At 43.3% G+C, this 26,879-nt stretch overlaps 1 protein-coding gene across 4 annotated transcripts in view; it reads left to right on the forward strand.

The window, feature by feature from the left end:
* The window catches only part of Hmox2 (heme oxygenase 2), a 40,382-nt gene that overhangs the window by 9,748 nt on the left and 3,755 nt on the right, over positions 1-26,879 (forward strand). Inside the window, exons 1-2 of one of the 4 annotated variants that reach the window (NM_010443.2) lie at positions 5,505-5,631; positions 26,451-26,569. In NM_010443.2, coding sequence (NP_034573.2) covers positions 26,487-26,569 — 83 coding nt within the window. In that variant the 5' untranslated portion in view covers positions 5,505-5,631; positions 26,451-26,486. Of the gene's footprint in view, positions 1-5,504; positions 5,632-20,772; positions 21,063-26,450; positions 26,570-26,879 lie in introns of those variants that run through there. The other 3 variants (NM_001378999.1, NM_001357050.1, NM_001136066.2) reach the window with 3 other exon arrangements.

Raw genomic sequence — 26,879 nt, forward strand, 5'->3', positions numbered from 1 at the left:
CCACCATGTCCAGTTTTTATGTGGGTGCTGGGAAATTTTAAATCTTCATGCTTGCACAGCAGGAACTTTACCCACTGAACCATCTCTCTTAACTCTGCTAGGCAAGCATTCGACTAATGAATTGTATTCTCAGCCAGCTGTATATTTATTTATCTTTAAAAGGTGAGGTGGAGATTTAACTTGCTTTGTGGAAGGCTTACTTATTATGCCCTGAAGCTCTGGGTTTGGTCCCTAGTACTGCCTAAGCAAAACAAAAACCACAGAGGTCACTCAGGGTTCTCAGACTTTCCAAGACCTTATAGAACTCAAAGATTGACGGTTGTGGTTGCACTGTACCCATACCCATGGAAAGTGAGGGAGCCTATTTAAAAACAATGTAACCCAGTACTTTTCCTCTAAAGAGTGAACAGAAAGCACCACATGCTTGATGCTCCCTCAAGGCCAGTCTTACCCCTACTAGTAGTTTCCGCTATAAAAATACTGCTTACAGAGTGATATCCTGTCATTAACTACCTAGCTAGATATTTTCTTTATTTCTGTAATTATATTTTATTTGTATGTATGTAAGTCTCTCTCTCTCTCTCTCTCTCTATCTGTCTCTCTCTCTCTCTCTCTCTGTCTCTCTCTCTCTCTCTCTGTGTGTGTGTGTGTGTGTGTGTGTGTGTGTGTGTATAAAATTATCTGTGCAGATGGCCACAGAGGCCAGAAGAGTATGTTAGATTCACTGGAGCAGGAGTTATAGGCAGGTCTTACTTGAGTGCTAGGAAACTCTGGAAGAGCAGCAATTGTTCTTAACTGCTGAGCCACATCTCTCTAATTCCCCCTGAGATTCATCTTGTTATTCGTTCATTGTCTTGTCTTCAGCTCCTTGAACATGCCTCAATTTCTCTTTCCTTTTTTTGAAAAGTTTTTTATTGGTTTTTAGAGACAGGGTTTTAAGTATGACCAGCCCTGACTGACCTGGACTCGCTTTGAAGACCAGGCTGGCTTTGAATTTACAGAGATCCACCTGTTTCTGCCTCTTGAGTGCTGGGATTAAGGGGTATATCACCACGCCCTGCTTAAGAACACCTCAATCTAGAAATCATTCATCCAACAAATTCTTCATTATGTTTATGTGTCATAAAATGATGATGCAGGAGAAACTTGAAGTAGTAAAATTGATGTTATAAAGGATTTACTAATAAACTTGCTTATGAGCCAGGTGCATGTTTCAGGAGGCAGAGGCAGTCGGATATATGTGTATTTGAGGCCAGCCTGATCTACATAGTAAGTTCCAGGACACCTAGGATTGTTAAATAGAGATACCCTATCTAAAAAACAAACAAACAAAAAACCCAATTGCTTAGGAAATATTAAACTATGCAAAGTAGAATTTAGTTAAAGACTCTAGTGTACCTACTAGGCTTGTTAGAAACTGTTAGAAAACTTTGTTACATAATTGAAGGTTTCTGACTTAAAACCAACCACTAGGCATCATCCTCATATCATGCTCAAGGGTAGTTCAGGGGCCAGCTCAGGGCTACAGCCATAATTGAGTCCTGTTCTGCCTTAAAGTTCCTCAAGCTCTTATTAGGAAAACTATAATTTTGTTAAGTGGGCAAGATAGACCTGGCAATGACTCCACAAAGAACAATACTGGTTTGGTTAGGTTCCCTCCCTCCCTCCCTCCCTCCCTCCCTCCCTCCCTTCCTTCCTTCCTTCCTTCCTTCCTTCCCACTGGTGTACTTAAATAAATCTGGGAGCTAGAGAGATGTCTCCATGGTTAAGAGTACTAATTGATTATTTTTTTAAAAGATATAATTCTGGCAATATCAAGATACAATTCTGGTGATATCTTTGCTGTGCAAATATCCCATCTGTCCATGTAGCCAGACTTGAGTTTCCTGTCTTTGTTTAAATTGTTAAAAGTGTAACCTGGGGCTGGGATTGAAAGAGATTTAAGGATGACAACGGATTTGAAATGCATAAGCCTTCTCATTGGCCTTACCCAGAGTCCCGTTCTTGATATTAAAGATCTTTCTTGCACTGCCACTCCCTGGCCCCCACCCCAGACAGGGTTCTCTGTGTATTCAGGGCTGTCCTGGAGTTTGCTTTATAGACCAGCTAGCCTCAAACTCACAGAGGTCCTCCTGCCTCTGCCTCTCAAGTACTAGCATCAAAAGATGTGTACCATCACCACCTGGTTATATCCCCCATTTTTTTTTTTTGATGTTTTTTGAGATAGGGTCTTATTAGGTGGCCCTGTCTGACCTAGAACACACTATATAAACCAGGTTGGCACCAGATTTGTGGCAATCCTCTTGCTTCAGCTTCCTGACTGCTGTGATTACACCTGTGCATCACCTCACCACATCCAGCATGTTATTTTGAGACAGAATCTCTCCAGCTGACTCCTGTCTTTCTGTTTGAGCATTCTGAGTTTTGGGATTACAGCTGTATGAGTGTATGCATGTAATCATCCTCTTCAGTTTTGACAGTTTCAGACTCATTTATTTTCTCATACTACCTTGCAGAATTGTTACTACAGAGAGTAGAAACTCAGAGAAATTAAAATAAGTAGATTTTCCTGTTTTTTTTTTTTTTTTTTTTTTTTTTTTTTTTTTTTTTTTTGAGACAGGGTTGTTTCTCTATGTAGCCCTGGCTGTCCTGTAACTCACTTTGTAGACCAGGCTGACTTCGAACTCAGAAATCCGCCTGCCTCTGCCTCTGCCTCCGAAGTGCTGGGGTTAAAGGCATGTGCCACTACTGCCCAGCTTAGATGTTCCTGTCTTATGTTTTGTCACATAAGCTTGTATATGACAGAACCAGGGTTTGCTTCTGATTGTGAGCAATGAAAGCTTGTGCTCTAACTACAGCCACATCCATGTGATGCCTCTTGTCCTGTGCAGCCAGCAGGCTTCTCTGTTGTTGACTGATTTCAGTTAGCTTTTATTGAGTGCTTACTATTGTTGAGGCTCTAGAGCTCATCACTCAGTACCTCATTTCAGCCTCTTGTTTGTTGTAATAGCACACATGGTAGACTGCTATGCAGGAAAATGTCTGGGCATATGCCTGTTGTTAGATTTGCTGAACTCATTTTCTAGAAACATTCAGATGGAGAGATTCCATCTTCAGGCCATAGGATAATGTAGTATGATACAAATACTAAAATATGTATCTAAACTAATAGTCATATACTCCATTCGTGTTAATAGCAAATGACTGTTGGGTTGGAAAGACTATGTTCTGGGACTCCACTAGTTAATAAAATAACACAACTCAGAAATTTCTGGTGTAAATCAAGTAAATGCATGGTAGCAGCCTGTTTCTTCTTCCTCTCAATCCTAGGAAGTATCATTGAGGGGCCAAAGTGTCTAGAAAGTTTTTCTAGAAATCTAGTGGAAAGTTCTGCTAAGTAATCACTGTGTTACTATTGTTTTTTGCCTTTTAACTATAATTATGAGGTATGATACAGTTAACTTTTTGCTAACAGTGAATGATTGTGAATTTATCTTAGAAATTTGATTGAGGAGCTGGGCATGGTAGTGCATGCCTTTAATCACAGCACTTGGGAGGCAGAGGCAGGCAGATTTCTGAGTTCAAGGCCAGCCTGGTCTACAGAGTGAGTTGCAGGACAGCCAGGGCTACACAGAGAAACCCTGTCTGGAAAAAACAACAACAACAAAAAAACAACAACAAAAAAGAAGATATAGATCATTTGATAGGATGCTTGTCTTACATACATACAGTTCTGATTTCCATCCTCAGCAAAAATAAAGTTTAATTGGATTAAAGTACATTCCTGTATATTGACCAGCATCCACACACACACACACGATTTCTCTGTGTACTCCTAGCTGTCCTGGGACTTACTCTGTAGTCCAGGTTGGCCTCAAACTCAGAGAGATTCATCTGCTTCTGCTGCTTTTTTTTTTTTTTTTCCAGAATTGAGGACCGAACCCAGGGCCTTGCACTTGCTAGGCAAGGGCTCTACCACCGAGCTAAATCCCCAACCCCTGCTTCTGCTTCTTAAGTGCTGAGGTTAAAGGCTCACACCACCACTGCCCAGCATTTTATTTTTAATTATATTTGTATACATCTGAATGTGTTTGCCTGCAGAGGCCAGAAGAGGGTGTCAGATTCCCAGGAGCTAGAGTTACTGGAGTTACTGGTAGTTGCTAGTTACTGGTAGTTGTGAATCACCACCCAACATAGAGTGTTTGAATTCAGTTTCTCACTAAGAACAGTATGTGCTTTTAATTGCTGAACCATCTCTCCAGCCCCAAAGGTTTTTTATCATAGAAAAAACTTGATGAGTCTATACTCCAGTGTGTGGCTCTTCCTATGGGACATAGTTGTCTGTATGTAAATCAACCCTTATTTAATGAGAACACAGTTGAAGACCCCCACTCCTAGAGACTCCTGGTGCCTTCTCATTAAGGTAGGAAAAAAAGTGTAAGATGAAAGTTCAGTCCTGACAGTCCTTCAAGGCTGTTCTTGAACAAATAATAAAAGAATAAAGGCTGTGCTTTATTCTCTACTACCATAGATTCAAAGCTATATAAAACATAAAGCAGCCATTGGAGTTACTTGATCTTGTTTAGGAATGTCACTGTTAGGAAGTCTTGGAATAATCCCATACTCTGTAAGCCCCTAGGAAGCGTATACTAGTGCCTTGCAGAAACTAGATGAAATGTAGAAGGTGCCAGTTGATGAAAGTCTCATTCTGTAGAGTTGCTGGTCTTACAGAACTTTTCCGCACTCCTCTTATCCTACCATTTCCAAACAACAAAATATTTTTTTTTAAATTAAAATTAGATTTCTTCTTCTTTTTTTTTAGTTTTATGTGTGTTTTGCATGTATATATGTATGTGTACCATTTACATTCCTGGCATGCACAGGAATTCAGAATAGGGTATTGGATCCCTGGAACTGGAGTTAAAGATGGTTGTGAACCACCATGTGTGTACTGAGAAATGAACCCAGATCCTCTGGAACGAGAGCAAGTGCTTTTAACCACTCTCCAGCCCCTATTAGTATACATTTTCAGAAGCAGATTGGACTGCTTAGATTTTTAAGTTATCACTACAAGACACAGAAATGGGTTCTCTCTCCCCCTCCCTCCTTCTCTCCCTTCCTCCTTTTCCTCCTTCCCTCCCTCTCTCCTGCCCTCTCTCCTCTCTCTCTCTTTCTCTCTCTCGCTCTCTCATTCTCTCGCTCTTGGGCTCTCTCTCTTTTTTCTTCCCTCAAACTCACAGAGCTCTGCTTCCAACTGCTGGGATTAAAAGTCTTCACCACCACCTCCCAGCTTACACACTGAGATCCCTGGAGCTCACTGAGAGTTCTCCTATCTTGGAATCACCACTCCTGGCTGATTCTTGTTTCTAGATGTTCTGTTTCTCTCATTGCTATGGCAACTAGTGCTATAGAGATGTAGAGACCCTATTGTGACTTCTTTAGTGTAAGAATGCCTCCAGAGCCTCTAATTTTATTATCCACCAAGGCTTGATAGGTCTGGCTGTTTCTCTCCAGTCACAGAGTGTTGGGGTGTGCCACCTCCCCTTTGGGACCACCTTGGGTTGCCCTCTTAACAAAGTTGGCCTTACCAAGGAGCAGTCATCTTGGATTGTATAATTTGAATGAGCCAAGGTAGGTGTTTGAGAGATAGGAAGTAACACCTCTTAGTCGTGTGTGTGTGTGTGTGTGTGTGTGTGTGCATGTGGAGGCTAGAGGTCAACACTGGGTACTTTGCTCATTCCTTCTCCACCTTAGTTGTTGAAACAGGTTCTCTCACAAAACTTGTTGCTCATTGATTTGGCTAGGCTGCCTGGTCAGTGAGCTCCAGGGATCTGCCTTTCTCCTCACCCTCAGAACTGAGGTTAGAGATGTGCCACTGTTTCTATGTGGGTCATGTGAATCTGAATGCAGGTCCTCATTGATTTTACCCACTAAGCTGTGTCCTCAGCTCGCTTTTAAAATGGAAGCTTAAGTGTTTATATTTCGGAAATCATAGGGTTGTGTTTTTCATCCTGAAACAAACTATAGTTTATTACCTTCCTGTAGGAATATTTAAAGTGTGATACAGGCACCTGTACCTCAGTTTCTGTGTAGCCTGGAGTTTGTGGTAATACTACACTAACTCTCACATGTATGAACCAGTGAAAACTAGTTGGGGACACAGGAAGACTCTCTTGCATTCTGAATGACTCAGATTTAGTTCCAACTTGACTGTCACAGTGTTTCATGTAGCCAAAGCTGGCCTCACATTTACTTTGTAGCCAAGAATGTCCTTGAAGTCTTCCTGCTTCTACCTCTGGAGTGCTAGGATTACAGGGCTGTACCAACATTTTCAGTTTATTCAGTGCTTGGGATTTAACCCAGGTCTCTGTGCTGGACAAACACTATACAGCTGAGCTATAGCCCCAGCCAAATTATGGTCCCCCCTTCCCCTCCTTCATTAGACTAAGGAAACAACACAAGGCCTCTGCGATTGTTTCATTTTAGCTTTCTTGCTCTCTCTCTTTTTAAAGATTTATTTATTTTATATGCATTGGTATTCTGCCTGCCTGTATGTCTATGTGAGGGCACCAGGTCCCCTGGAAGTGGACTTTCAGACAGTTGTGAGCTGCCAGGTGGGAGCTGGGAATTGAATCTGGGTCCTCTGGAAGGGCAGCCAGTGCTTTAGTGAACCATCTCTTCAGCTCATTGATTTTAGTTTCTTTATAGTCAGTAGAACGCTGCTGAAAAGTGCTTTAGCCTGATGGAGTACCCAGATCTGTCATGCTTATGGCCTGTGGTCCTCTGTTTTGCCTACAGGAGAATAGCTTCTAAGGCTCTTTAGTGTTACTAGAGAGGAAAGTACCTGGGAGCTGGGTTTGCATTTTGGAGCCATCTTAATTGCTGATTCTTTCTCTCTCTCCAACCTGAAATGTGATTCTTGTAGGCTCCACTATCAGCTCAGGACACCCCAAGACCAGGTTCTCAGCACAGAGATTTATTTGCCCTAGAGGGACAGAGAGCAAGGAATAAGAGACAAAGACAGGAGATAGAGGACAGGGAGAAGGGAGAGGGGGAAGGGATATTTGTCTTGGGGGACAAAAGACTGCCTCTGGATAGAGAAGACACAGATGTAGCCCTTATGCGAATGGCAGTTTATAAAGGTAAAGGGGGAAACCCTGTGTTAGGATGAGGTGCTTAATTTTAACTGGGCATGTTAATTAAGTGAGACAAAGGGAAGTTCTGATTGCTGGACTTCAGTACTTTGATAGCTGGGACTTAGTAGTCAGCCTCAGGAGGAGGAAGTGGCCAAGTGAGGAGGTGTGTTATAAACGCGTTCTCACGCCCGGCCAGGAAGAACACAGCAAACCAGAATCTTCTGCGGCAAAACTTTATTGCTTACATCTTCAGGAGCAAGAGTGTAAGAAGCAAGAGAGAGAGAAAACGAAACCCCGTCCCTATTAAGGAGAATTATCCTTCGCCTAGGACGTGTCACTCCCTGATTGGCTGCAGCCCATCGGCCGAGTTGACGTCACGGGGAAGGCAGAGCACATGGAGTGGAGAACCACCCTCGGCACATGCGCAGATTATTTGTTTACCACTTAGAACACAGCTGTCAGCGCCATCTTGTAACGGCGAATGTGGGCGCGGCTCCCAACATCTCCCCCTTTCCTTTTAATAAGAGCAAATAGGCCACCCATATTAATGAGAGTGGAGATAGAGGTCAAATCCCCAGTGTGTAGGTAAAGGAGCCATGTACAGGATTAGCTCTTAGGCTCACAGGCTTTTACCCAGAGCAACCCTGACCTGCTCCCGTGTCGTTTTGCCTGGAGAGAAGGACACTTGGACACTCAACCTTCTTGAAAGATGACATGTCTCCCTAGAATAGGCTCATATATGCCGCAGAGCCTTTCTACTGCAGTGCTTAGCCGTGCAACTCTCTCGGGCTGCTGAAGCACACTCACTCTATCCCGTGCAATGAGACTAGCCTCATGGGATATAAGAGCTGAGTGGCCAGCGACCTATTGCCTAAGCATAGATATATCAGGGGAAGCTCCATGTTCTAGTCCTGCAAGCGCCTGGGCAATAACCACCTTGTCTCTCCTAGTTTGGGCCTTAAGCTTACAGACCAATCAAAGAAGCAACACTAATCCACAGCAAAGTGTATCTCCAAATAATATTAATCCCACCCATTTTTTAAAGAAAGAAAATGCTGAGGAGATCCAATTGGGTAATCCTTTGGTCAGGGACAGGTCCAAGCGCGTGGAGTTGACCTGAAGTCTCAATTCCCGAAGGATCTGTTCAAATTCAGCCGTCCAATTCTGTAACATATACTGAAAAAGACTTTTTGACAAATTAGCTGTCCTAGTAAATTTAACATACTGAATGGAAGTAACACACAATCCCGGAAACTTTTGTTCACATCTCAGCTGAGCTATTTGCCATAATACATCTAGTTGTTTCTGGACAAGATCTATGAGTTGATTAACCAGCATGAGACCTCTCTGTATCTAGACATTAGCTGAGGCCTGTTCATCTATGACTGTAGTCACCGAGGCTGACAAAGTGTTAATGGTGTCAGTCATCTGGACCTGTCCAGACAGAGCCAAGGCTGTCTGAATCAAGGCCAAACCCAGTTCCTAGTTAGTGGTAAAAAAGCAGGAGAATACTTGAGCATTATACATCACCGTCATTGGGAGTGGAAATGTCGACATTATCCCCCAACGCTGCTCTCTCTTTATTATTGACGCCCTGGACATCACCAAGACGAGGGACATCAGTATTCCCTTGGTCAGTCTGGATTTTTCGGGTGAGTCTTTCTGGTATCCAAAATGGGTTGTCTTCATTCTGTGGGAAAACACAGATAGCTCCCCTGGATCTTATCAAAATAGGATCCGGGCCATACCATTTATTATCAAGGACATTTTTCCATTTAACCATCTCATTGGGCCTATCTGGCTCTGAACAATGACGTTCAGCCGCAGTATGGCCATGAGCATCAATATTTAAAAAATTGAGTGTAAAGAGTGCCAAAGACACAGACACTCTTGGTGCTCGGGGTAAAATCTCTTCAATTCCCCTCTTTTGCTTTATAAGATAGGCTTTGAGGGTGCGATGCGCACGCTCAACAATACCCTGTCCTTGAGGGTTGTATGGAAGTCCAGTCAGGTGGGTCACGTCCATCTGACGGCAGAACTGTTGGAATTTTTGAGACGTATAAGCTGGTCCATTATCAGTCTTAAGGAGTCTGGGTTTCCCCCAAGCACTCCATGCCTCAAGGCAATGTTGAATCACATGTGAGGCTTTTTCTCCGGTTAACGGAGAAGCAAACATGATGCCAGAACATGTGTCAATGGACACATGGAGATATTGAAGTTTTCCAAAGGAAGAAACATGTGTAACATCCATTTGCCAGACCTGTAGAGGTCGAATACCGCATGGGTTAATTCCCACATGAGGAACTGGCAAGAACTCACAGCAGCTTTGACATTGAGTAACAATGTCACGGGCTTCTTTTCTTGTCAGGGAGAAACGACTGCGTAATGTTTCAGCTGTCACATGAAAATTGTTATGAAAATTTCTTGCAGCCTCTACCGGGGATGATAGGGCAGCAGCCACCACTTTAGTGGCCTTATCTGCCAAATCATTTCCCAGAGCCATGGGGCCAGGTAGGCCTGAATGGGCTCTAACATGAGTAATATAAACAGGAGATCTTCTAGATAACAAAACTAATTGTATCTGCTGAAAAATATTGGCAACTCTACTGGAAGGCTTAATCACTCCAGCCACTTCTAAAAGATTTACTGCATTAACCACATAACAGGAATCTGACACAATATTAAGGGGTTCTAAAAAGGTTTTTAAAACTTCTAAAACCACTAAACATTCTACCACTTGAGGTGAATTTTCATTATATTGTTTGGATACCACTTTACCATTAGCCACATAGGCACCTATGCCAGTTTTTGATCCATCAGTATATACCACAATCCCATTTTTAAGTGGGTTTCTTACTGTTATTTGTGGAAAAACAACAGATTGATTTTGGGCAAACTGTAAGATTGGATGTTTTGGATAATGGTTATCTATTTTTCCTGAAAAGGAGGTAACTAAAACTGCCCAATCATTAGATGTGGCTGCCAAGGTTTGAACCTGTGCAGCGGTATAAGGTACAATTAAAAGATATGGACTTCGCCCAAAGTGGGTGATTGCTGCTTTTAGGCCTTTAAGGGCAAGCTGTGCAATTGCATCAGGATACCAATCTATTATTTTAGCTGGGGATACGTTTGGATGGATCCACAACAATGGCCCATTCTGCCACAAAACTGCGGTTGGCAATTGTGCTGTCTTAAAGACACACAAACTGAAAGGCTGCGAATCCTCAATACGTTGTAATTGTGCATTCTGTAAGGCTTTTTCCACTTTTTGTAAGGCCTGGTTAGCAGCTAGAGTAAGAGTCCTAGGGGAGGAGATATGAGGATCTCCTTCTAAAATACCAAACAAAGGCCTTAACTCAGCGGAAGGAATCTTTAAAAAAGGTCTGAGCCAATTAATATCTCCCAACAGCTTTTGAAAATCATTTAAGGTATGGAGGTGATCTCTTCTTATCTCTACCTTTTGGGGCACAATCTTATCTGGGGACACCACAGAGCCCAAGAATTGTCCTGTATCAGAAATTTGGACCTTTTCTGTGGCTATCTGTAAACCCCACTGACTTAAAGTTTTAAGTAGAAAAGGATATGCCTTTTGTAGCATGGTAAGGTCTTTATGGCACAGGAGGATGTCATCCATGTAAAGGAGCAAAATTAAAGAGGGGAATTGTTCCCTCACTGGCAAAAGAGCTTCTTGCACATAAAGTTGGCACATTGTAGGACTATTGGACATTCCCTGTGGTAAGACCTTCCATTGATACCTCTTATCAGGTTCCATGTGATTAATAGAGGGGATGGTAAAGGCAAGTCTGGGCCTATCCCTTGGACACAAAGGTATAGAAAAGAAACAATCTTTAATATCTATAATAATTAAATTCCAGCCACGTGGTAAGGCGGAAAGTACAGGGAGACCCCTCTGTACTGGGCCAAATAAGTTCATTTGCTCATTAATGGCTCTGAGGTCATGGAGCAGTCTCCACTTTCCTGACTTTTTCTTAATTACAAAAATTGGAGTATTCCAAGGTGAGGTAGAGGGTTCAATATGGCCTAGTTTTAATTGTTCCTCTACCAGTTGAATCACAGCTTCTAGTTTTTCAGAGGATAGGGGCCATTGAGGAACCCACACTGGGTCCCCTGTTTTCCATGGTATGGGCCGTACTGCCCCAATGGCCACTAAGGAAAAACCCAGACCCTGTCTGTCTTGGTTTCCATTAGGTGAGATGGGCTCTATCCTTCCCTGTTCTTGATGTCCTAACCCTTTTCCTTCTTTATAACCCATCTTTGCCATGATATTTTTTGCTTTAGTTGAATACCCTCCCGATGGGGCGTTTTCATTGGACAAAATAAGGCCCAAATGCTGCATAATATCCCTTCCCCAGAGGTTAACCGGGAGTGGGAGCACATAAGGTATGAATTTCCCTTGCTGTCCTTCAGAGGATTCCCACGTCAAGGCAACGGAGCTTATAGTGGGACATGATTGATATCCTAGGCCCTGTAATGAATGAGATGACTCTGTGGTGGGCCATGCTTTGGGCCACCAATGTGTAGAGATTATACTTTTATCTGCTCCGGTATCAAGGATGCCTTCAAACTCTTTTCCATTAATCTTAAGGCGGAGCTTAGGTCTATCATTTAAAGATACAACCAAATAGGCAGAATCATTTCCTGAGGAGCCCATTTTCTTTATCTCAGGTCCTGCAGATTTCTCCCTGGTATTATCAGGGAGGAGCAGCAGCTGAGCTATCCTATCTCCTTTACTAATAGAAAAAACGCCTTTAGGGCTTGAGCACAGGACCTGTATTTCAGGGGAATGTTGACAATCCATAACTCCAGGGTGGACTACTAAGCCCTGCAAGGTGAGTGAACCCCGGCCGAGAATAAGGCCCATGGTTCCCGGGGGCAAGGATGGTATAGGCTCCACTGGCACCGGCTGAATACTCATTTGAGGCATTAGTAGGAAGTCGGAGGCGGCACGCAGGTCCACCCTTGTGGGTCTTCCTGGGTCGCCTCTCTGACTGCTTCCTGGGTCCTGACAAACCGGTTCCCATATCTTTGAGGGCCCTGGGACCGAGGGCCCGATGACCCGTTTTTTGGCACATCAGTTGATTGACTATCAGGTGGGGGAAGAATTCTGCCCTTTATATCCCTCACAGAGCGACACTGGTCGGCTCTATGATAACCCTTGCCACACTTAGAGCAAAGAGTGAGAGTCCCTCCCTGTTTATCTGGAGCTCTGCAATCTTTCTTAAAATGCCCAGGCTTTCCGCAGTTAAAACATGTCCTCTGATTATTTCTGCCCATGGAGCGGTTTTGGGATTGAAGGATGGCAGCCGCTAAGCCTGCATTGGTGAGAGGTCCCCCAAGCTCTCGACAGACCCTGAGCCAGTCTTGTAAGCCTTTGTTCTTTCTTGGGGCTATGGCCGCTCGGCACTCCTTTGTGGCTTGCTCATAGATTAGCTGTTCTACCAGAGGCGCGGCTTGCTCTGAATCTCCAAAAATACGCTCTGCTGCCTCTGTCATTCTGGCCACAAAATCTGAGAAGGACTCCTGAGGTCCCTGGACAACTTTTGTTAATTGACCAGTGGTTTCACCTGCTCGGGAGAGCGCCTTCCAGGCCCTAATAGCCGTGGAGGAAACTTGGGCATAAGCTCCCCAATGGTAGTTTGTTTGATCAGCAGAATAAGCTCCCTGACCCGTTAACAAGTCAAAAGTCCAATCTCTCTGCTCTGGAGTCAAAGCAGCTGCGTTTGCTCGGGCCTGCGCTTGTGCAGTTTCATGCCAAAGAGCTCTCCATTCCATATATTTGCCCATACTAGGGAGAGCGGCTTTTACAACCGTTTGCCAGTCGGCAGGAGTTAGTGCCATGCCGGCAAGCCTGTCTAACTGCACCAAGGTAAAATTAGCATTGGTTCCATATTTACGGACCGACTCGGCGAGCTCTTTAATCTGTAAGTATTCTACCGGAGCGTGGACACGCCCACCCTCGGCTCCTTCAAAGACTGGAAATGCCTGTTGTATTTTCCTTTGTTCCTCTCTGGGAATGAATGAGTCTGCGCACTGCCTCTCTGCGCATTGTCTCTCTGCGCAGGGCTGACGCACTACGCAGGGCGGGGGCTCCGCATAGGGCGGACCTTGAAGCCGACTGCCCTGAGGCCAATCAGCAAACTGGCCTTCGCCAGCCGCTTTTGGCTTCCTTAACTGATTAGCTAGCACTTTACCTGGCTGGTACCCTTTTTTCTCATAATGAGCTGCTTCTTCCTCCCAGTCTGTTTCTTCAGAGGAGAATTCATCATCTGATTCAGAGCTACCAAGAGCTGGCTCCCCGAGCCCATCCAGCGATGAGCACAGGCTCCTTTTCCTAGAGACCTCCGCTAATTGATCTTTCTTCTTTTCCCTTTTTCCTCTTTTTCTTCTAATCTCTCTCCAGGTATTCCTACCTAACCTTAACTTTTCCTCGGGTTCAAGACCTTTGGAAAGGCCTGTATACTTATTTTGTGTACCATATTTCCTCTTTGTTCCTACTCTCTCTCCCCACTTTACTTCTGATAGCTTGTCCTGAATTTCCTCTAGAATTTTCAGCCCTATCTTAATCACTTGATAACATGTGAAAAGGAACAAAAGGGCTCCTAACACCAGAAAAAATTCAAGGCCAAACATATTCCACTTTACTTCTGATAGACTGTCTTGAATTTCCTTAGAAAGTTCAAGACCAGACTTACCTCGTAAAGCTGTACTCACTGGTACTCTCGTTCCCCAGCTGAAAAGTTCTGAATTCATACAGTTGAATCCTTCTTAACAGTCTGCTTTACGGGAACCTTTATTACCGCGACCCGCAGTTCTGGTTCTGGAATGAGGGATCTTCCTTGCGCCAGTCCCGAGTTTTTTCTCGTCCCGGAATTCGGCACCAATTGTTATTAAACGCGTTCTCACGCCCGGCCAGGAAGAACACAGCAAACCAGAATCTTCTGCGGCAAAACTTTATTGCTTACATCTTCAGGAGCAAGAGTGTAAGAAGCAAGAGAGAGAGAAAACGAAACCCCGTCCCTATTAAGGAGAATTATCCTTCGCCTAGGACGTGTCACTCCCTGATTGGCTGCAGCCCATCGGCCGAGTTGACGTCACGGGGAAGGCAGAGCACATGGAGTGGAGAACCACCCTCGGCACATGCGCAGATTATTTGTTTACCACTTAGAACACAGCTGTCAGCGCCATCTTGTAACGGCGAATGTGGGCGCGGCTCCCAACAGAGGTGGCTAGGTAGTACTTTAGCTAGGCAGAGAGAATAAGGGAGAAGGGCAGGTCCTGTCAGAGCCATGTTTGCCATGCTTCGACGGGCTCTAGTTTCTTCAATTCTCAGTTCTTTCTAAAAATTAAAAAAAAATTATACATGTATTACAGTGCATTTTGATCCTATACTTTACAGCTCTTGCTTTTATAGAAGCTGATGACAGCCTTTGTGCCTAAGTGAAAGAAAATTAGTGACTACTTATGTATGGTTTTAAGCTTGCTCAAAATTATCAGAGCCTTTTCTTTTCTCTGCCTCTACCCTACCCCACCCTTTGCACTCCATTGGGTTTCTTTGTGTAGCCTTGGCTGTCCTGAAATTCATCTGTAGACCAGGCTGGCTTGGAAATCAGAGATCCACTTGTCCCTGCCTCCAGATAGCGGGATTCCCACTTTTTTTTTTTTTTGGTTTTTTCGAGACAAGGTTTCTCTGTGTAGCCCTGGCTGTCCTGGAACTCACTTTGTAGACCAGGCTGGCCTCAAACTCAGAAATCCGCCTGCCTCTGTCTCCCGAGTGCTGGGATTAAAGGCATGTGCACCACGCCCGGCCCCACCATTTTTTAAAAAATTATTTATTTTGGTGAGAGCTTTATCTTAATGGTTATCTAGGATTTATCTGTGGTTTTTGTTTGTATTTTCCCCAGCATTTCTTCAAGGAAAATTGGTGTTTGTACTTTTTTTTTTTTTTTTAAAGAACAAAGAGATCTACTCGGGGTTGCTAGAGAGATGGCTCAGGGGTTTAGAGTTCTGACTGCTCTACCAGAGGGCCTGGATTTGATTCCCAGCACCAACATGGCAGCTCACAACTTCTGTAACTCCAGTCTCAGGAGATATGACACTTCAAGTATACATACACAGACATAGACACACACACACACACCACACACAGACACATATACAGAGTACTCTAACATATACATACATGCAGGCAAAACATCTCGACACTATATATATACACACACACACATACATATAATATATACATATATATCTATACTGTTTATAGTTATACACACACATATATCCTGCTCAAATCATTTTAGAATTCAGTCAAAGTTCTATCTGCACCTTTCATTTTTTCTTACAATACTAGAATCACTACCTTCTTGGTCTGGATATTTATCTCATACAGTGTTAGATGGTAGTCAGGGAGCAGGAGGAGTATGCTGTTAATTTAATTTATTGTAGGAATGCAATGCCCTCCCTCCCTCTCTCCCTTCTTCCCTCTCTCCCTTCTTCCCTCTCTCCCTTCCTCCCTCCCTCCCTCCCTCCCTCCCTCCCAGTCTGGGACTATGAGAATTAAGCTTAGTGTTTCACATATGCTGGGCAAATAGGAAGGCTGTTTAACCAGTGAAATAAAAGAATAAATAAAAAAGGGAAGAAAAGGAAACATGACTGGTCCTGGGTTTCAGTACCAAATGATTGGGGAAAAAAGGGAAAAGGAAAGGAATATGAGTGTTCCTAGGTATGGTGGAGAGAAAGTTTGTTACAGATTTGTGGGAGAGTGTAGTTAGGCAGGGACACCTGGCCAATCCAGAGTGGACCTGACCAGACTGAGCTGGGCCATGTGAGAAAGGGGGAGGGGAAGAGAGAGGGGAACCAGGTACAGCAGCCAGGAGACCAAAAGTACAAAAAGAGAGAGCCTGTATTCAGAGTGGTTGGATTATATAGGGGAGAGGAGCCCAATCCCCTGAGCTGTAGAGTTCAGGGTAGGCCAGCTAGAAGGACCCTGTAACAAGATGGAGCAAAGGGATTGTTGAGAGAATCTGGGGCAAGGTCTGCTTTGATGTATTAAGTCGGCACCACAGTCATTTGTTCCAGGTTTGAAACCTAACCTCCAGGACTCTTGATTTACCTCAGCAGTCAGTTTCGGATCCTTCTCTGTATGTGTTTACCATTGCATCCTTGGAGTTTTGACTGCTAGTGCTAGTATTTGGACATGCTAGAGATGAGGGCACCCGTCTTCCTCAATTAAAAAAATGCTTCTGGAAGGAGCCTTAGACATCCTGAGTTGATGTCACTTATTGAGGTTTATAAAACTGTTTTTTTTTTTAAGATTTATTTATTTTTATTATATGTAAGTACACTGTAGCTGTCTTCAGACACTCCAGAAGAGGGAGTAAGATCTCATTACGGATGGTTGTGAGCCACCATGTGGTTGCTGGGATTTGAACTTCGGACCTTCGGAGGAGCAGTCGGGTGCTCTTACCCACTGAGCCATCTCACCAGCCCTTGTTACTGTTTTTTGAGATTAGGTTTCACTATGTAGCTTAAGCTGGCCTGAACTGCCTCACTCCCCCATTAAAAGATTACAAGGATGGACCACTACACCCTGATTTTTCTCCCCAGTGCTGGGGTTAGAATATAGGACCTCAAGAATACTAGAAAATGTTCTGCCAAAGACTAACCTACCCTGTGCATTTAGCTTTTTTTTTTTTTAATTTAGCTTTTTTTTAATTTATTTTTTTTATTAGATATTTTCTTTATATACATTTCAAATGCTATCCCGAAAGTTCCCTATACCCTCCCCCCGCCCTGCTCCCCTACCATCCACTCCCGCTTCTTGGCCCTGGCATTCCCCTGTACTGGGGCATATAAAGTTTGCAATACCAAGGGGCCTCTCTTCCCAGTGATGGCTGACTAGGCCATCTTCTGCTACATATGTAGCTAGAGACATGAGCTCTGGGAGTACTGGTTAGTTCATATTGTTGCTCTACCTATAGGGTTGCAGACCCCTTCAGCTCCTTGGGTACTTTCTCTAGCTTCTCCATTGGGGGCCCTGTGTTCCATCTTATAGATGACTGTGAGCATCCACTTCTGTATTTGCCAGGCATTGGCATAGCCTCATAAGAGACAGCTATAACAGGGTCCCTTCAGCAAAATCTTTCTGGCGTATGCAATAGTGTCTCTGTTTGGTTGCTGATTATGGGATGGATCCCCGGGTGGGGTAGTCTCTGGATAGTCCATCCTTTCATCTTAGCTCCAAACTTTGTCTCTGTAACTCCTTTCATGGGTATTTTGTTCCCTATTTTAAGGAGGAATGAAGTATCCACCCTTTGGTCTTCCCTCTTCTTGAGTGTCTTGTGTTTTGCAAATTGTATCTTGGGTGTTCTGTGTTTCTGGGCTAATATCCACTTACCAGTGAGTACATATCTAATGACTTCTTTTGTGATTGGGTTACCTCACTAAGGATATCCTCCAGATACATCCATTTGTCCAAGAATTTCATAAATCCATTGTTTTTAATAGGCATTTAGCGTTCTTGCTACTTAACCAGATTTGTGTGTTTTTGTCACTGGGTCTTTACTTTTCCAGGATTCCATGTCTGATCTTGCTGTTGTTAAAGCAAGAGGTTAATAGTCATCTGTTCAGTGAACTGTGGAGTTGAACTTCAACAAATCAAATGAGGAAAGAGTGAAATTTATGTAAAAAGAGTGAAACTTGTATTAGATTTCCTGGGGAATGACAGTGTCAGAGTTCAGAGACCTTGGCCCATTTATTATGGAAACTCAGAAACTGTTTATCGAGATAACATGATCTCCATAGGGTGTTGAGAGGCCTCTGTTATCAAATGTCTTGTTGGGTTAGAATTGATTTAGCTCTCTGTTGTCCTAGCACCAAACACAGCTAACAATTAAACTGAGCCAGCCCAAAGAATGCCATTTGGTGTGGGCATTCTTTCCTGCCTTGGGAACATGAAAAGAACATTGCCATTTCTTCACACTGCAATCTGGTATGACGTGTCTAGAATCATATGAATTGGCTGGATTTCTCATACTTCCTTCCTCATTGTTCCACAGTTGTCCAGTTGCTATTTCTTAGTTTTTGTGCTGTTTGGGAAAGGATCTCATGTATCCCATGCTGGCCTTGAACTCTTGTATATCCAACTTTGAACCTCCTGCCTTCACCTCCTACGTGTTGGCTTATGCTACTGTGCCCAGGTTACTAAACCTAGTTGGGGTGAAACCCAGGACTTTCCCAGTTGTTAAATCTTACCAACACTTTCTCAATAAGAGATCAACATTTAAGGCAGCATTACGTTTATTTCATATAATATTTTCATGTAAGGTATCTCATTTCAGTCCTCATAGCATATTTGAGAAGGTAAGTAGTTTTTCTTGGCCTGTTTTATGGATGAGGAAACTCAGCTTTCAGGAAATTATGGCTCATACAGTGCCAAGAGCTACTGAATATGGAGGCTTCATCTCTCAAATCAAAATATTTTTATCCCTAAAGTCCGGGCCTTTTATGCAGGGTCAAGCTGCACCTTCCACTCTTGAAGATGAGCTGGGATTCTAATAATTTTTAGCCATAAGTAGAAGTCCAGAGGTAGCTGCAGTATACTGGCAGGTCTACATAGCATGTCCCTCCAATATCAGGTGAAGTGGCAGCTAACCTAGAAAACAGCTTACATCTTCTCTGTACATCCATTTGCTACATGGAATGCAAAACTGGTCCCTTAGTATTTAGTTAATTCTTTTTGGTTTTGTTTTTTGTTTCTGTGTTTTTGTGGGGGTTTTTTGTTTTGCTTTGTTTTGTTTTGTGTGTGTAGGGGAGGGGTGTTGTTATTGTTTCCTGAGACATGTTTTCTTTTTGTAGCTCTGGATGTCCTGGAACTCCCTCTGTAGATCAGGCTGGCATCAGATCCATCCACCTGCCTCTACCTCCTGAGTGCTGGGATTAAAGACATGTGCCACTACCACCCAGCTTAGTTAATTCTTTTAAAAATTATTTTAAGTACTAGGGGAATTTGGTGTGCTTTGTGTGGGTGAATGTAGGCTTGTTTGGGAATTGGTTCACTTACCAACCCACAATGATTTTCAGGCTCATGATCAAAACAATTTTACCCTGTTTATGTGCAATTCTTACAAACGCTAGGTTTTATTTTCCCCCATCCCTCTTGGCTGTTTTGTATTGTTTTCAAATAGGGTCTTGCTATATAGCTCAAACTGGCTTTGGCGTTTCTGGCAGTCCTCCTGTTGCACTTCTCAAGTGCTGTGATAACAGGCATTCACAAATGCTAGATTTTAAATAGCGCTAAAGAGTCCAAGTTACTCTCTATGCTGCCTTCAGGGACTGGGTTTATTATGTTGGCCATTTCCTGGTTCTGGAAAGGTCTGAAAAGCTCACCCAGGAATGCCTAATACTAATTCCATTTCCTAAGGTTGATAGTGTGAATCATTCCACAATGTATGCATGTTTAAAATCATCACATTGTGTACAATAAATATATATAATTATTTGTCAACTAAAACTTTGAAAGTAAAGAGAAAAAAGAACCGGATCTGAAGTTAAAATCAAATCTTATACTGACCAATTTAGACATGGCACCCAATTGCACACCCAACACATAACTTTCATTTAGCTTGTATTTCCAGTGCATTCTGAGTGCACATTGAGAGTCTAAATAACTTTAAATGTCCCACAGTCTTTACATATTCTTAAAATTTCAATCTCTTTAAAATATCCATCTCTTTTAAAAATCCAAAGTCTTTTTAAATTAAAAGTCTCTTAACTGTGGGCATCACTAAAACAGTTTCTTCCTTCAAGAGGGAAAATATCAGGGCACAGTCACAATCAAAAGCAAAAATCAATCTCCAACCGTCCAATGTCTGGGATCCAACTCACGATCTTCTGGGCTCCTCCAAGGGCTTGGGTCACTTCTCCAGCCATGCCCTTTGTAGCACACGCGTCATCCTTTAGGCTCCAGATGCCTCTACTCCACTGCTGCTGCTGCTCTTGGTGGTCATCTCATGGTACTGGCATCTCCAAAACACTGCATGACCCCTTCAGTCCTAGGCCATCAATTGCAACTGAGGCTGCACTTTCACCAATGGCCTTCCATGGCCTCTCACAGTGCTAAGTCTCAGCTGCTCTGCTCAACTCCTTCATGCCTTCAAAACCAGTACCACCTGGGTGACCCTTACACGTTACCAAGTCCAGCCAGAGCACAAGGTACAACTTTGGCTATATCTGGAACGCAGCCACTGTGCTCTCAGAAAACACTTCCCAGAAGATGTCACCTCAATGATGCTGGTCTCTTCTTAATCACCGCTAATTTCTTAGCTCCAGCTAACCAGCATCAATAGTCCCAGTAATGCAAAGTTTTTGCTTTAGTAGTTCTGGTATCTTGTTAATCACAGCTGATTCTTCAGCCCCAGCTAACCAGAACTACAGAATCTTCACAATCAAAACAGCAATGGCCCTGAAAAGAGTCTTTAATTTTCCCTCTGAAATTTCACAAACCAGACCTCCATCTTCTGCAGGACAGGACAAACTTCCTTTTTCCCTCTCTTCTCAAAATCTTTCAGCGCCTCCTGCAGCCTCTCGACGTCCATGGCGCCGCGCAGTCCCTCGCCGCCGGCGCCTCCCTCGGCCGCCGTCCCGGGGGCCGCGGCGCCCGCCCCCGCCCCCCCCGGACGCCCGCCCCCGCCCTCGCACACACTCCGCCACACGCCGGCGACCGGGGAGGGGGGTCCCGAAGGGAGCCGGGGCGGGGGGAAGCGAGAGACGGAGCGAGACGGACAGAGCGAGAACCTCCCCGAGCCGCTACCACCAGCCCTCCAACATGGCGCCCGGTTAAAATGCAGGTTGGAGGCTATGAGGTGTGCTGATAAACTGAGTCTGAGGGAAATCTTCATCTGCTGGGTAGGAAGCTTCTTGTTTAAGTGGAGGTGGTCACATATAGGGCAAGATGGTGCCAGGTCAATATAGGAGTGAACTCTTGAACTGTAGACAGCCATTTCTTTTTTGTGTTCAGTATAGAATGAATATAAGAAGTCTTTATTATTAGATAGGGAATGAACCGTGATATAGTCCTTAGGTTACATTTCTGCTAGGCAGCAGTGCTCTGAATTACCTGGCCTTGTGAAATTTTTGGAGCTAGTCTCCATGAAGGAGAGTTTCTTTGAATAACGTGTTATTTCAGAAAGTCCTGGTGCCTTTGCAATGATTTACCAGGAACACTGTCTTTGAGGTGGATGTTCTAGATTTGCTGGGTAGATCTGTAGGAATCTCTTGCTGGAAGTCTCTGTGATAGGAACTTGCTGCTTCACTCAAATCAGGTATTAGCATGAAAATCATAGCTGATTGAAAAACAGCTGACTGCATGAGAATATAGAGTAGCAGTCAGTTTTTTAAAGGGGAAGGGTGCACAGAAGTGACCTTTCTGGAACTTGTGATTAGCAGAAGGGCCAAGGACTGACTTTCTTGTTGATTAGTTCAGGAAATATCTTAACTAGTTTGCTTATACCATCCAATTCCTATCTCTGGGTTTCCTTCTTACCCTTTCCTTCCTTGTATTTGTCTCTTTCCCTTTTTTTCTCTCTAATAGGATCATGCTACATAAAAGAAACAGCCAGTCGGCTAAGTTGTTCGACAAAAACTATGACTGAAGAGTTTTCCAAATTTCCTATCAGTATTAGTGTACCTATATACTGATGTAATCCATGCTGGGCAAGAACTGTACCTCTGAGCCACAGCAGCCCTGTATGCTGTTAATGTATAGTTGTAGTCAGTGGTTTGGCTTTTTTAATGTGTGTGTGCATGATCACAGCTTAATCAGCTTGCCATAGCTGTGCTAGCATTCCATTGTTTACTGTCCTTTGAGTAACTTAGTGTCCTTGGCTGTTAGGCTGTGTGATTTATTTTCTTTCTTTATAGTGTGACTATCTATATATTATTATTGAACAGATTGCTATGAGCAATTTTTTAAAAAAAGATTTATTTCTTTATTGTATGTAAGTACACTGTAGCTGTCTTCAGACACCAGAAGAGGGAATCAGGTCTCATGACAGATGGCTGTGAGCCACCATGTGGTTGCTGGGATTTGAACTCAGGACCTCTGAAAGAACAGTCAGTGCTCTTAACCATTGAGCCATAACCATTGAGCCATCTCTCTAGCCCAGCTATGAGCAATTTTAAAGAAGTATATCCTAGAGTAAACATGTCAGCAGGGGATTTGGAAATGTATCTTTTCAGAGATTGGAGATAATTGTTACCTCTTAGTGTTACTCTATATGGTCAGTCCCTTGAGGAATGGTGATTAGGTGACAGGAATGGACACAAGTTGTCTCCCTTAGCAGTAGCCTATGATGGTTGAAAGTGATACTGAGCCTTCCCAGGAAGGGAGCTTTCAGACACCTTAAGGACTCAGTATTCTTTAAAGGGGATAAGTAAATTGTACTTGGAGTTTAGAAACCTTAAAATGATAGACAGAAGGCTATTAGTATTATTTTATTATCTTAAAAATACATATTGTAAACTAGATGTGGTGATACATGTGTGTGATCTAGAAGGCTGAAGCAAGGCTGGAGGATTGAGATTGAAAATAATCTTGCCGGGTGGTGGTGGCGGCATACGCCTTTAATCCCAGCACTTGGGAGGCAGAGGCAGGCAGATTTCTTAGTTCGAGGCCAGCCTGGTCTACAGAGTGAGTTCCAGGACAGCCAGGGCTACACAGAGAAACCCTGTTTCAAACAAAACATAAAAATGGAAATTATCTGGGCTAAACTGGGCATAGTGGTGCTCACCTTTAAAGCAGAGGAAAGTGGATCTCTGAGTTCAAGGTCAGGCTGATCTACATAGTTCCAGGATGGCCAGAGCTACATAGTGAGATGACACCCCCCCCCAAAAAAAAAAAGGAAAGAAAGGAAGGAAGGGAGGGAGGGAGAGAGGGAGAGAGGGAGAGAGAGAGAGAGAGGGACAGAGGGAGGGAGAGAGAGAGAGAGAGAGAGAGAGAGAGAGAGAGAGAGAGGAAATAGCATAGCCTGAGCTACATAGCCAGACCCTCTACAGGTCAGGCTATTTTCAGTCTCAAAGTAAGATACATACTGTTGGTATATTTAACTCCTTTCCTCTGCCCCTACCCTTTTATAGGCCTTTTTCCAAGGATAATCTGGAACTCCTGCCCCTACTTCAAAAGTACTAGGATTACAAGCATGTGCCATTATAACTCTTCTTATTCCTTCCCTCCTGCCTGCCTTCCTTCCTCCCCTTCCCTCCTTCTCTCCCTCTTTCCACTACCTAACTACCTAGGCTTAGAGAGTGTTTTGTTTTGTTTAACATCAACAAGGCTTTATAGAAAGTCCAGTATCCTGTGTCCTGGAGCAAAAATAGTTGAAAAGTCAGCAGTAGCCCTTTCTTGGAGCCAGACTTCAGTCTGTTTCACTGGCTGTAAAGACCAAAGTAGGGGCTAGCAGATGGTAAGATTGAAAAGGATGGTTAGTGGGATGGCTTTGGGGAGGGGGGGGGGCAACACACACAAACTAAGTGCTCAGAATATGAAAATGATGAATGGGTACCAATGAAAGCCAACTTTTCCTTTTCCTTTTGTATTTTTAAAAGATGAAAAAGGTTTTGTTGCTTAAGAAAACTACACTCTAGAATGAGCATTTTGTAACAGATAAAACAGGAATTATACTTAGTCACTGCTATCCATTGAATAATTGAGGTACAAGTATCATTTGCAGAACCATTGAAGTGATAAACAGCATTAATATTATTTTACTGTTTTATCTACCTCACCGCATGGTAACCTTTGTGGCTGTGCTCGTCCCTGACATCGCCATGCTGTACTTTGAAAAGCAAGGGATCTGCAATTCTAAGATGTTTAGCTTTGTCTTCAACATCATGGTGCAACCTAGAAGCTCTGGAACACTTTACTGCACTGTACCCTTCTCTCTTAGGAGTAGCCAAGGGCTCTAATCTTGGTACTCTCTTTGCCTTGTTGCTATCTGTCACTGAGAGCGCAGAAGCATTTCTTGTCTGTTAGAGTCCCCAGAGGTGTGGGGCATAGCCTCCTCAATTTTCACTGCTCCGCCCCACATCCCACCTCCTTTTCTGCCTTTTTTTTTTTTTTTTTTTTTTGTGCATTTGGTTTTTTGTGTGTTTATTTGTTTGTTTTTGTGGTCTTAATAAGAGACCAAACCTATTCCATCTTGGGACCAGCCTCCATCTTAGACCAGCCTCCATCTTAAAAAAAAAAAACAAAACAAAAAAAAACCAAAAACCTGAGAACTTGAACTGCAGCAGAATCCAAGTTCCCAAGTTCCAGAAAGGACCCCATGGCTTGTCCTTCGTCCATATCCCAGGGTTACTCCCTAGCTATTTCCTAGCAACAGCTAATCAAAGATTAGTCTGATTGTCTGAGATGTACTTTCAGGCAGTTGGTGATTGTTCACAGTTTTGTTTCAGGACACCCACCTGTCAGCTTACAATAGTTATTCTATTAGATGCCTGCCAGGCTGGATACCCCCTTCCCATCCTACTGTGTCAGGGTTGGGTTGGAGGAGAGCCCAAGCCTGAGCTTGTAATAAAGAGACCCTAATGTGATTTGTGGTCTTTTGGGGTTCATGAACACTTCTGGGCATAACATTAGTAGGTAGCCCTGATGGGCTGGAACTCAACTTATAGACTTGTAAATCCACACTAGTTCTTTGCAAATCCTTAGAAGGCCCATGTAAGAGTCACCCTACAGTTGACAAAGCTTGCCTCAGCCCTTCATGAGGAAATCTGGCAGAGAAGTCTTGTACTACTATCTTTATCATGTTGTTACTTTAATCTGCTGCACCGACATTCCCAACTTTGAACCCTTATGTTGTCCTTCTGGAAGCTACTCTACATTCCATTTTTGATGGCCATCTGCCTTTACATTCTGATGGACAATTCTGTGTACCATAGTTAAGAAGAATGTATGCTTTGGAGTCAAGCGAATGTTGTCTGTACTATGTAATTTTTTTTTTTATTTCACTATCATATTTCATTAAACCTCAATCAGAATACAAGAAGAAGACCTGGTTTATTGGCACATGTCTGTAATCCAGTACTCGGGAGGCTGGGGCATTAAGATTATCACAAATTTAGACATGGTTTCTCTGTGTAGTCTTTACTGTCCTGGAACTTGCTCTGTAGACCAGGCTGGCCTCAAAATCAGAGCTCCATCTGCTTCTGCCTTCCAATTGCTGGGATTAAAAGTGGGTGCCATCACTGCCCGGGCTTTCAAGGGTGTTTTCTACAGTGCTGGACATTTGAACCCAGGGTCTCACACGTCAGGCAAGCACTTTACCCTGAGCTACTTACATTCCTACCTTATGGGCTGTTCTTACACCTAATGGTCTCCCTTGTGGAAAATGCTCGGTAAACAAGTGCTGATTGAGGTAGAAAATTTCTTCTTTTCCTTGGCCCAGTTTGGCTAGATATGGCTCCAGAGTTGGAATTTTTGTCTTTATGAGTGCCTTTCTTAGTTGGTGCTATTGTGTCACACTGCTCATCTAGAAAGTTCTCCATGGGCGCCCCCTTTATATACTGCTAGAGTAGAATAGTCTCCAGGGATGGAGGATGATGCTATCATGTTATGGGATTGTACTTTTCTTGCTGATGAAAGCTCAGCCTTGAAGTAGGCGTGGGAATTAATCAGCTAGTTTATTATTCCACACACCTGGGACAGTTTGCTAGGTGACTTATTTGAAGGTACTCAGGATTGTTGAGTTGTTCTATTCTACAGTGGAGCTGTTAGGCACAGCCTGGCTTAACTAAATTCTTGTCAATACTCTGTTCTCATTCCTTTCATCTGGCAGCCCACACAGGAAAACTAGTAAAATGGAAGCTTTGCATTGCTTACGAAGCTGAGAGCTCCTGAAGCTTTTATCTTTTTTTTAAAAAATGTAGCTTTCTTTTATGTCTTTGGTAGCCTTTTATTTATGTATAAGTTCAAACATGCAGAAAAAAGATAAGCCTAGTGAAGAACTTCTGTATCCCTTTTAGCCAGACTGTCAACACTTTTGCCTTCTTGTTTCACATCCATACATACATCGTAAGTGCTGACAGTAGTTGCAGATAGCATCCCATTTACTTCTGAATGCCAGTGTGTATTACCTAAGAACAAAGCATTATTATAACCCACTGTCCATCTTCAGATTTGTCCATATTCTGAAATGCTCCCCGTAATGGCAGAGCTTTCAGGTGCAGGGCTGTCTCTGTTATGTTGGCTTACATCAGAAAAGGTTACTCAGTCATAAATTCCTTGTGTTTCTACAGGACCAGAGTGAGGGCAGCACAAACTACTCAGCCACAATGTCTTCAGAGGTGGAGACCTCGGAGGGGGTAGATGAGTCAGAGAAGAACTCTATGGCACCAGAAAAGGAAAACCATACCAAGTGAGTGAAAGCAACTGGCTGCTGCATCTCAGGAGGCCTCCGCACCTGTCCTGTCAGTGTGCCTGATTCAGTATGTACTAGGAAATGCTCATCAGCACTGAGCTGTATAGATGTTTGGATACTAGCCCCTGCTGCGCATTGTTCTTAGCTTCTCAGTAGAGTCCTGTCACTGGCTAAGTTATTTCTTATATCTTACTATATTTGCTAATAAACCAGTTATTAGGACATGGGGTGATACAAAATGATCTAAAAAAATTAGTGTGCAGAGACTAGACCACAAGAAAACCAAAATTTTCTCATGCTAACAGAT

Source organism: Mus musculus, chromosome 16 (genome assembly GCF_000001635.26).
Source record: "Mus musculus strain C57BL/6J chromosome 16, GRCm38.p6 C57BL/6J".
Classification (NCBI taxonomy): Eukaryota; Metazoa; Chordata; class Mammalia; order Rodentia; family Muridae; genus Mus; species Mus musculus.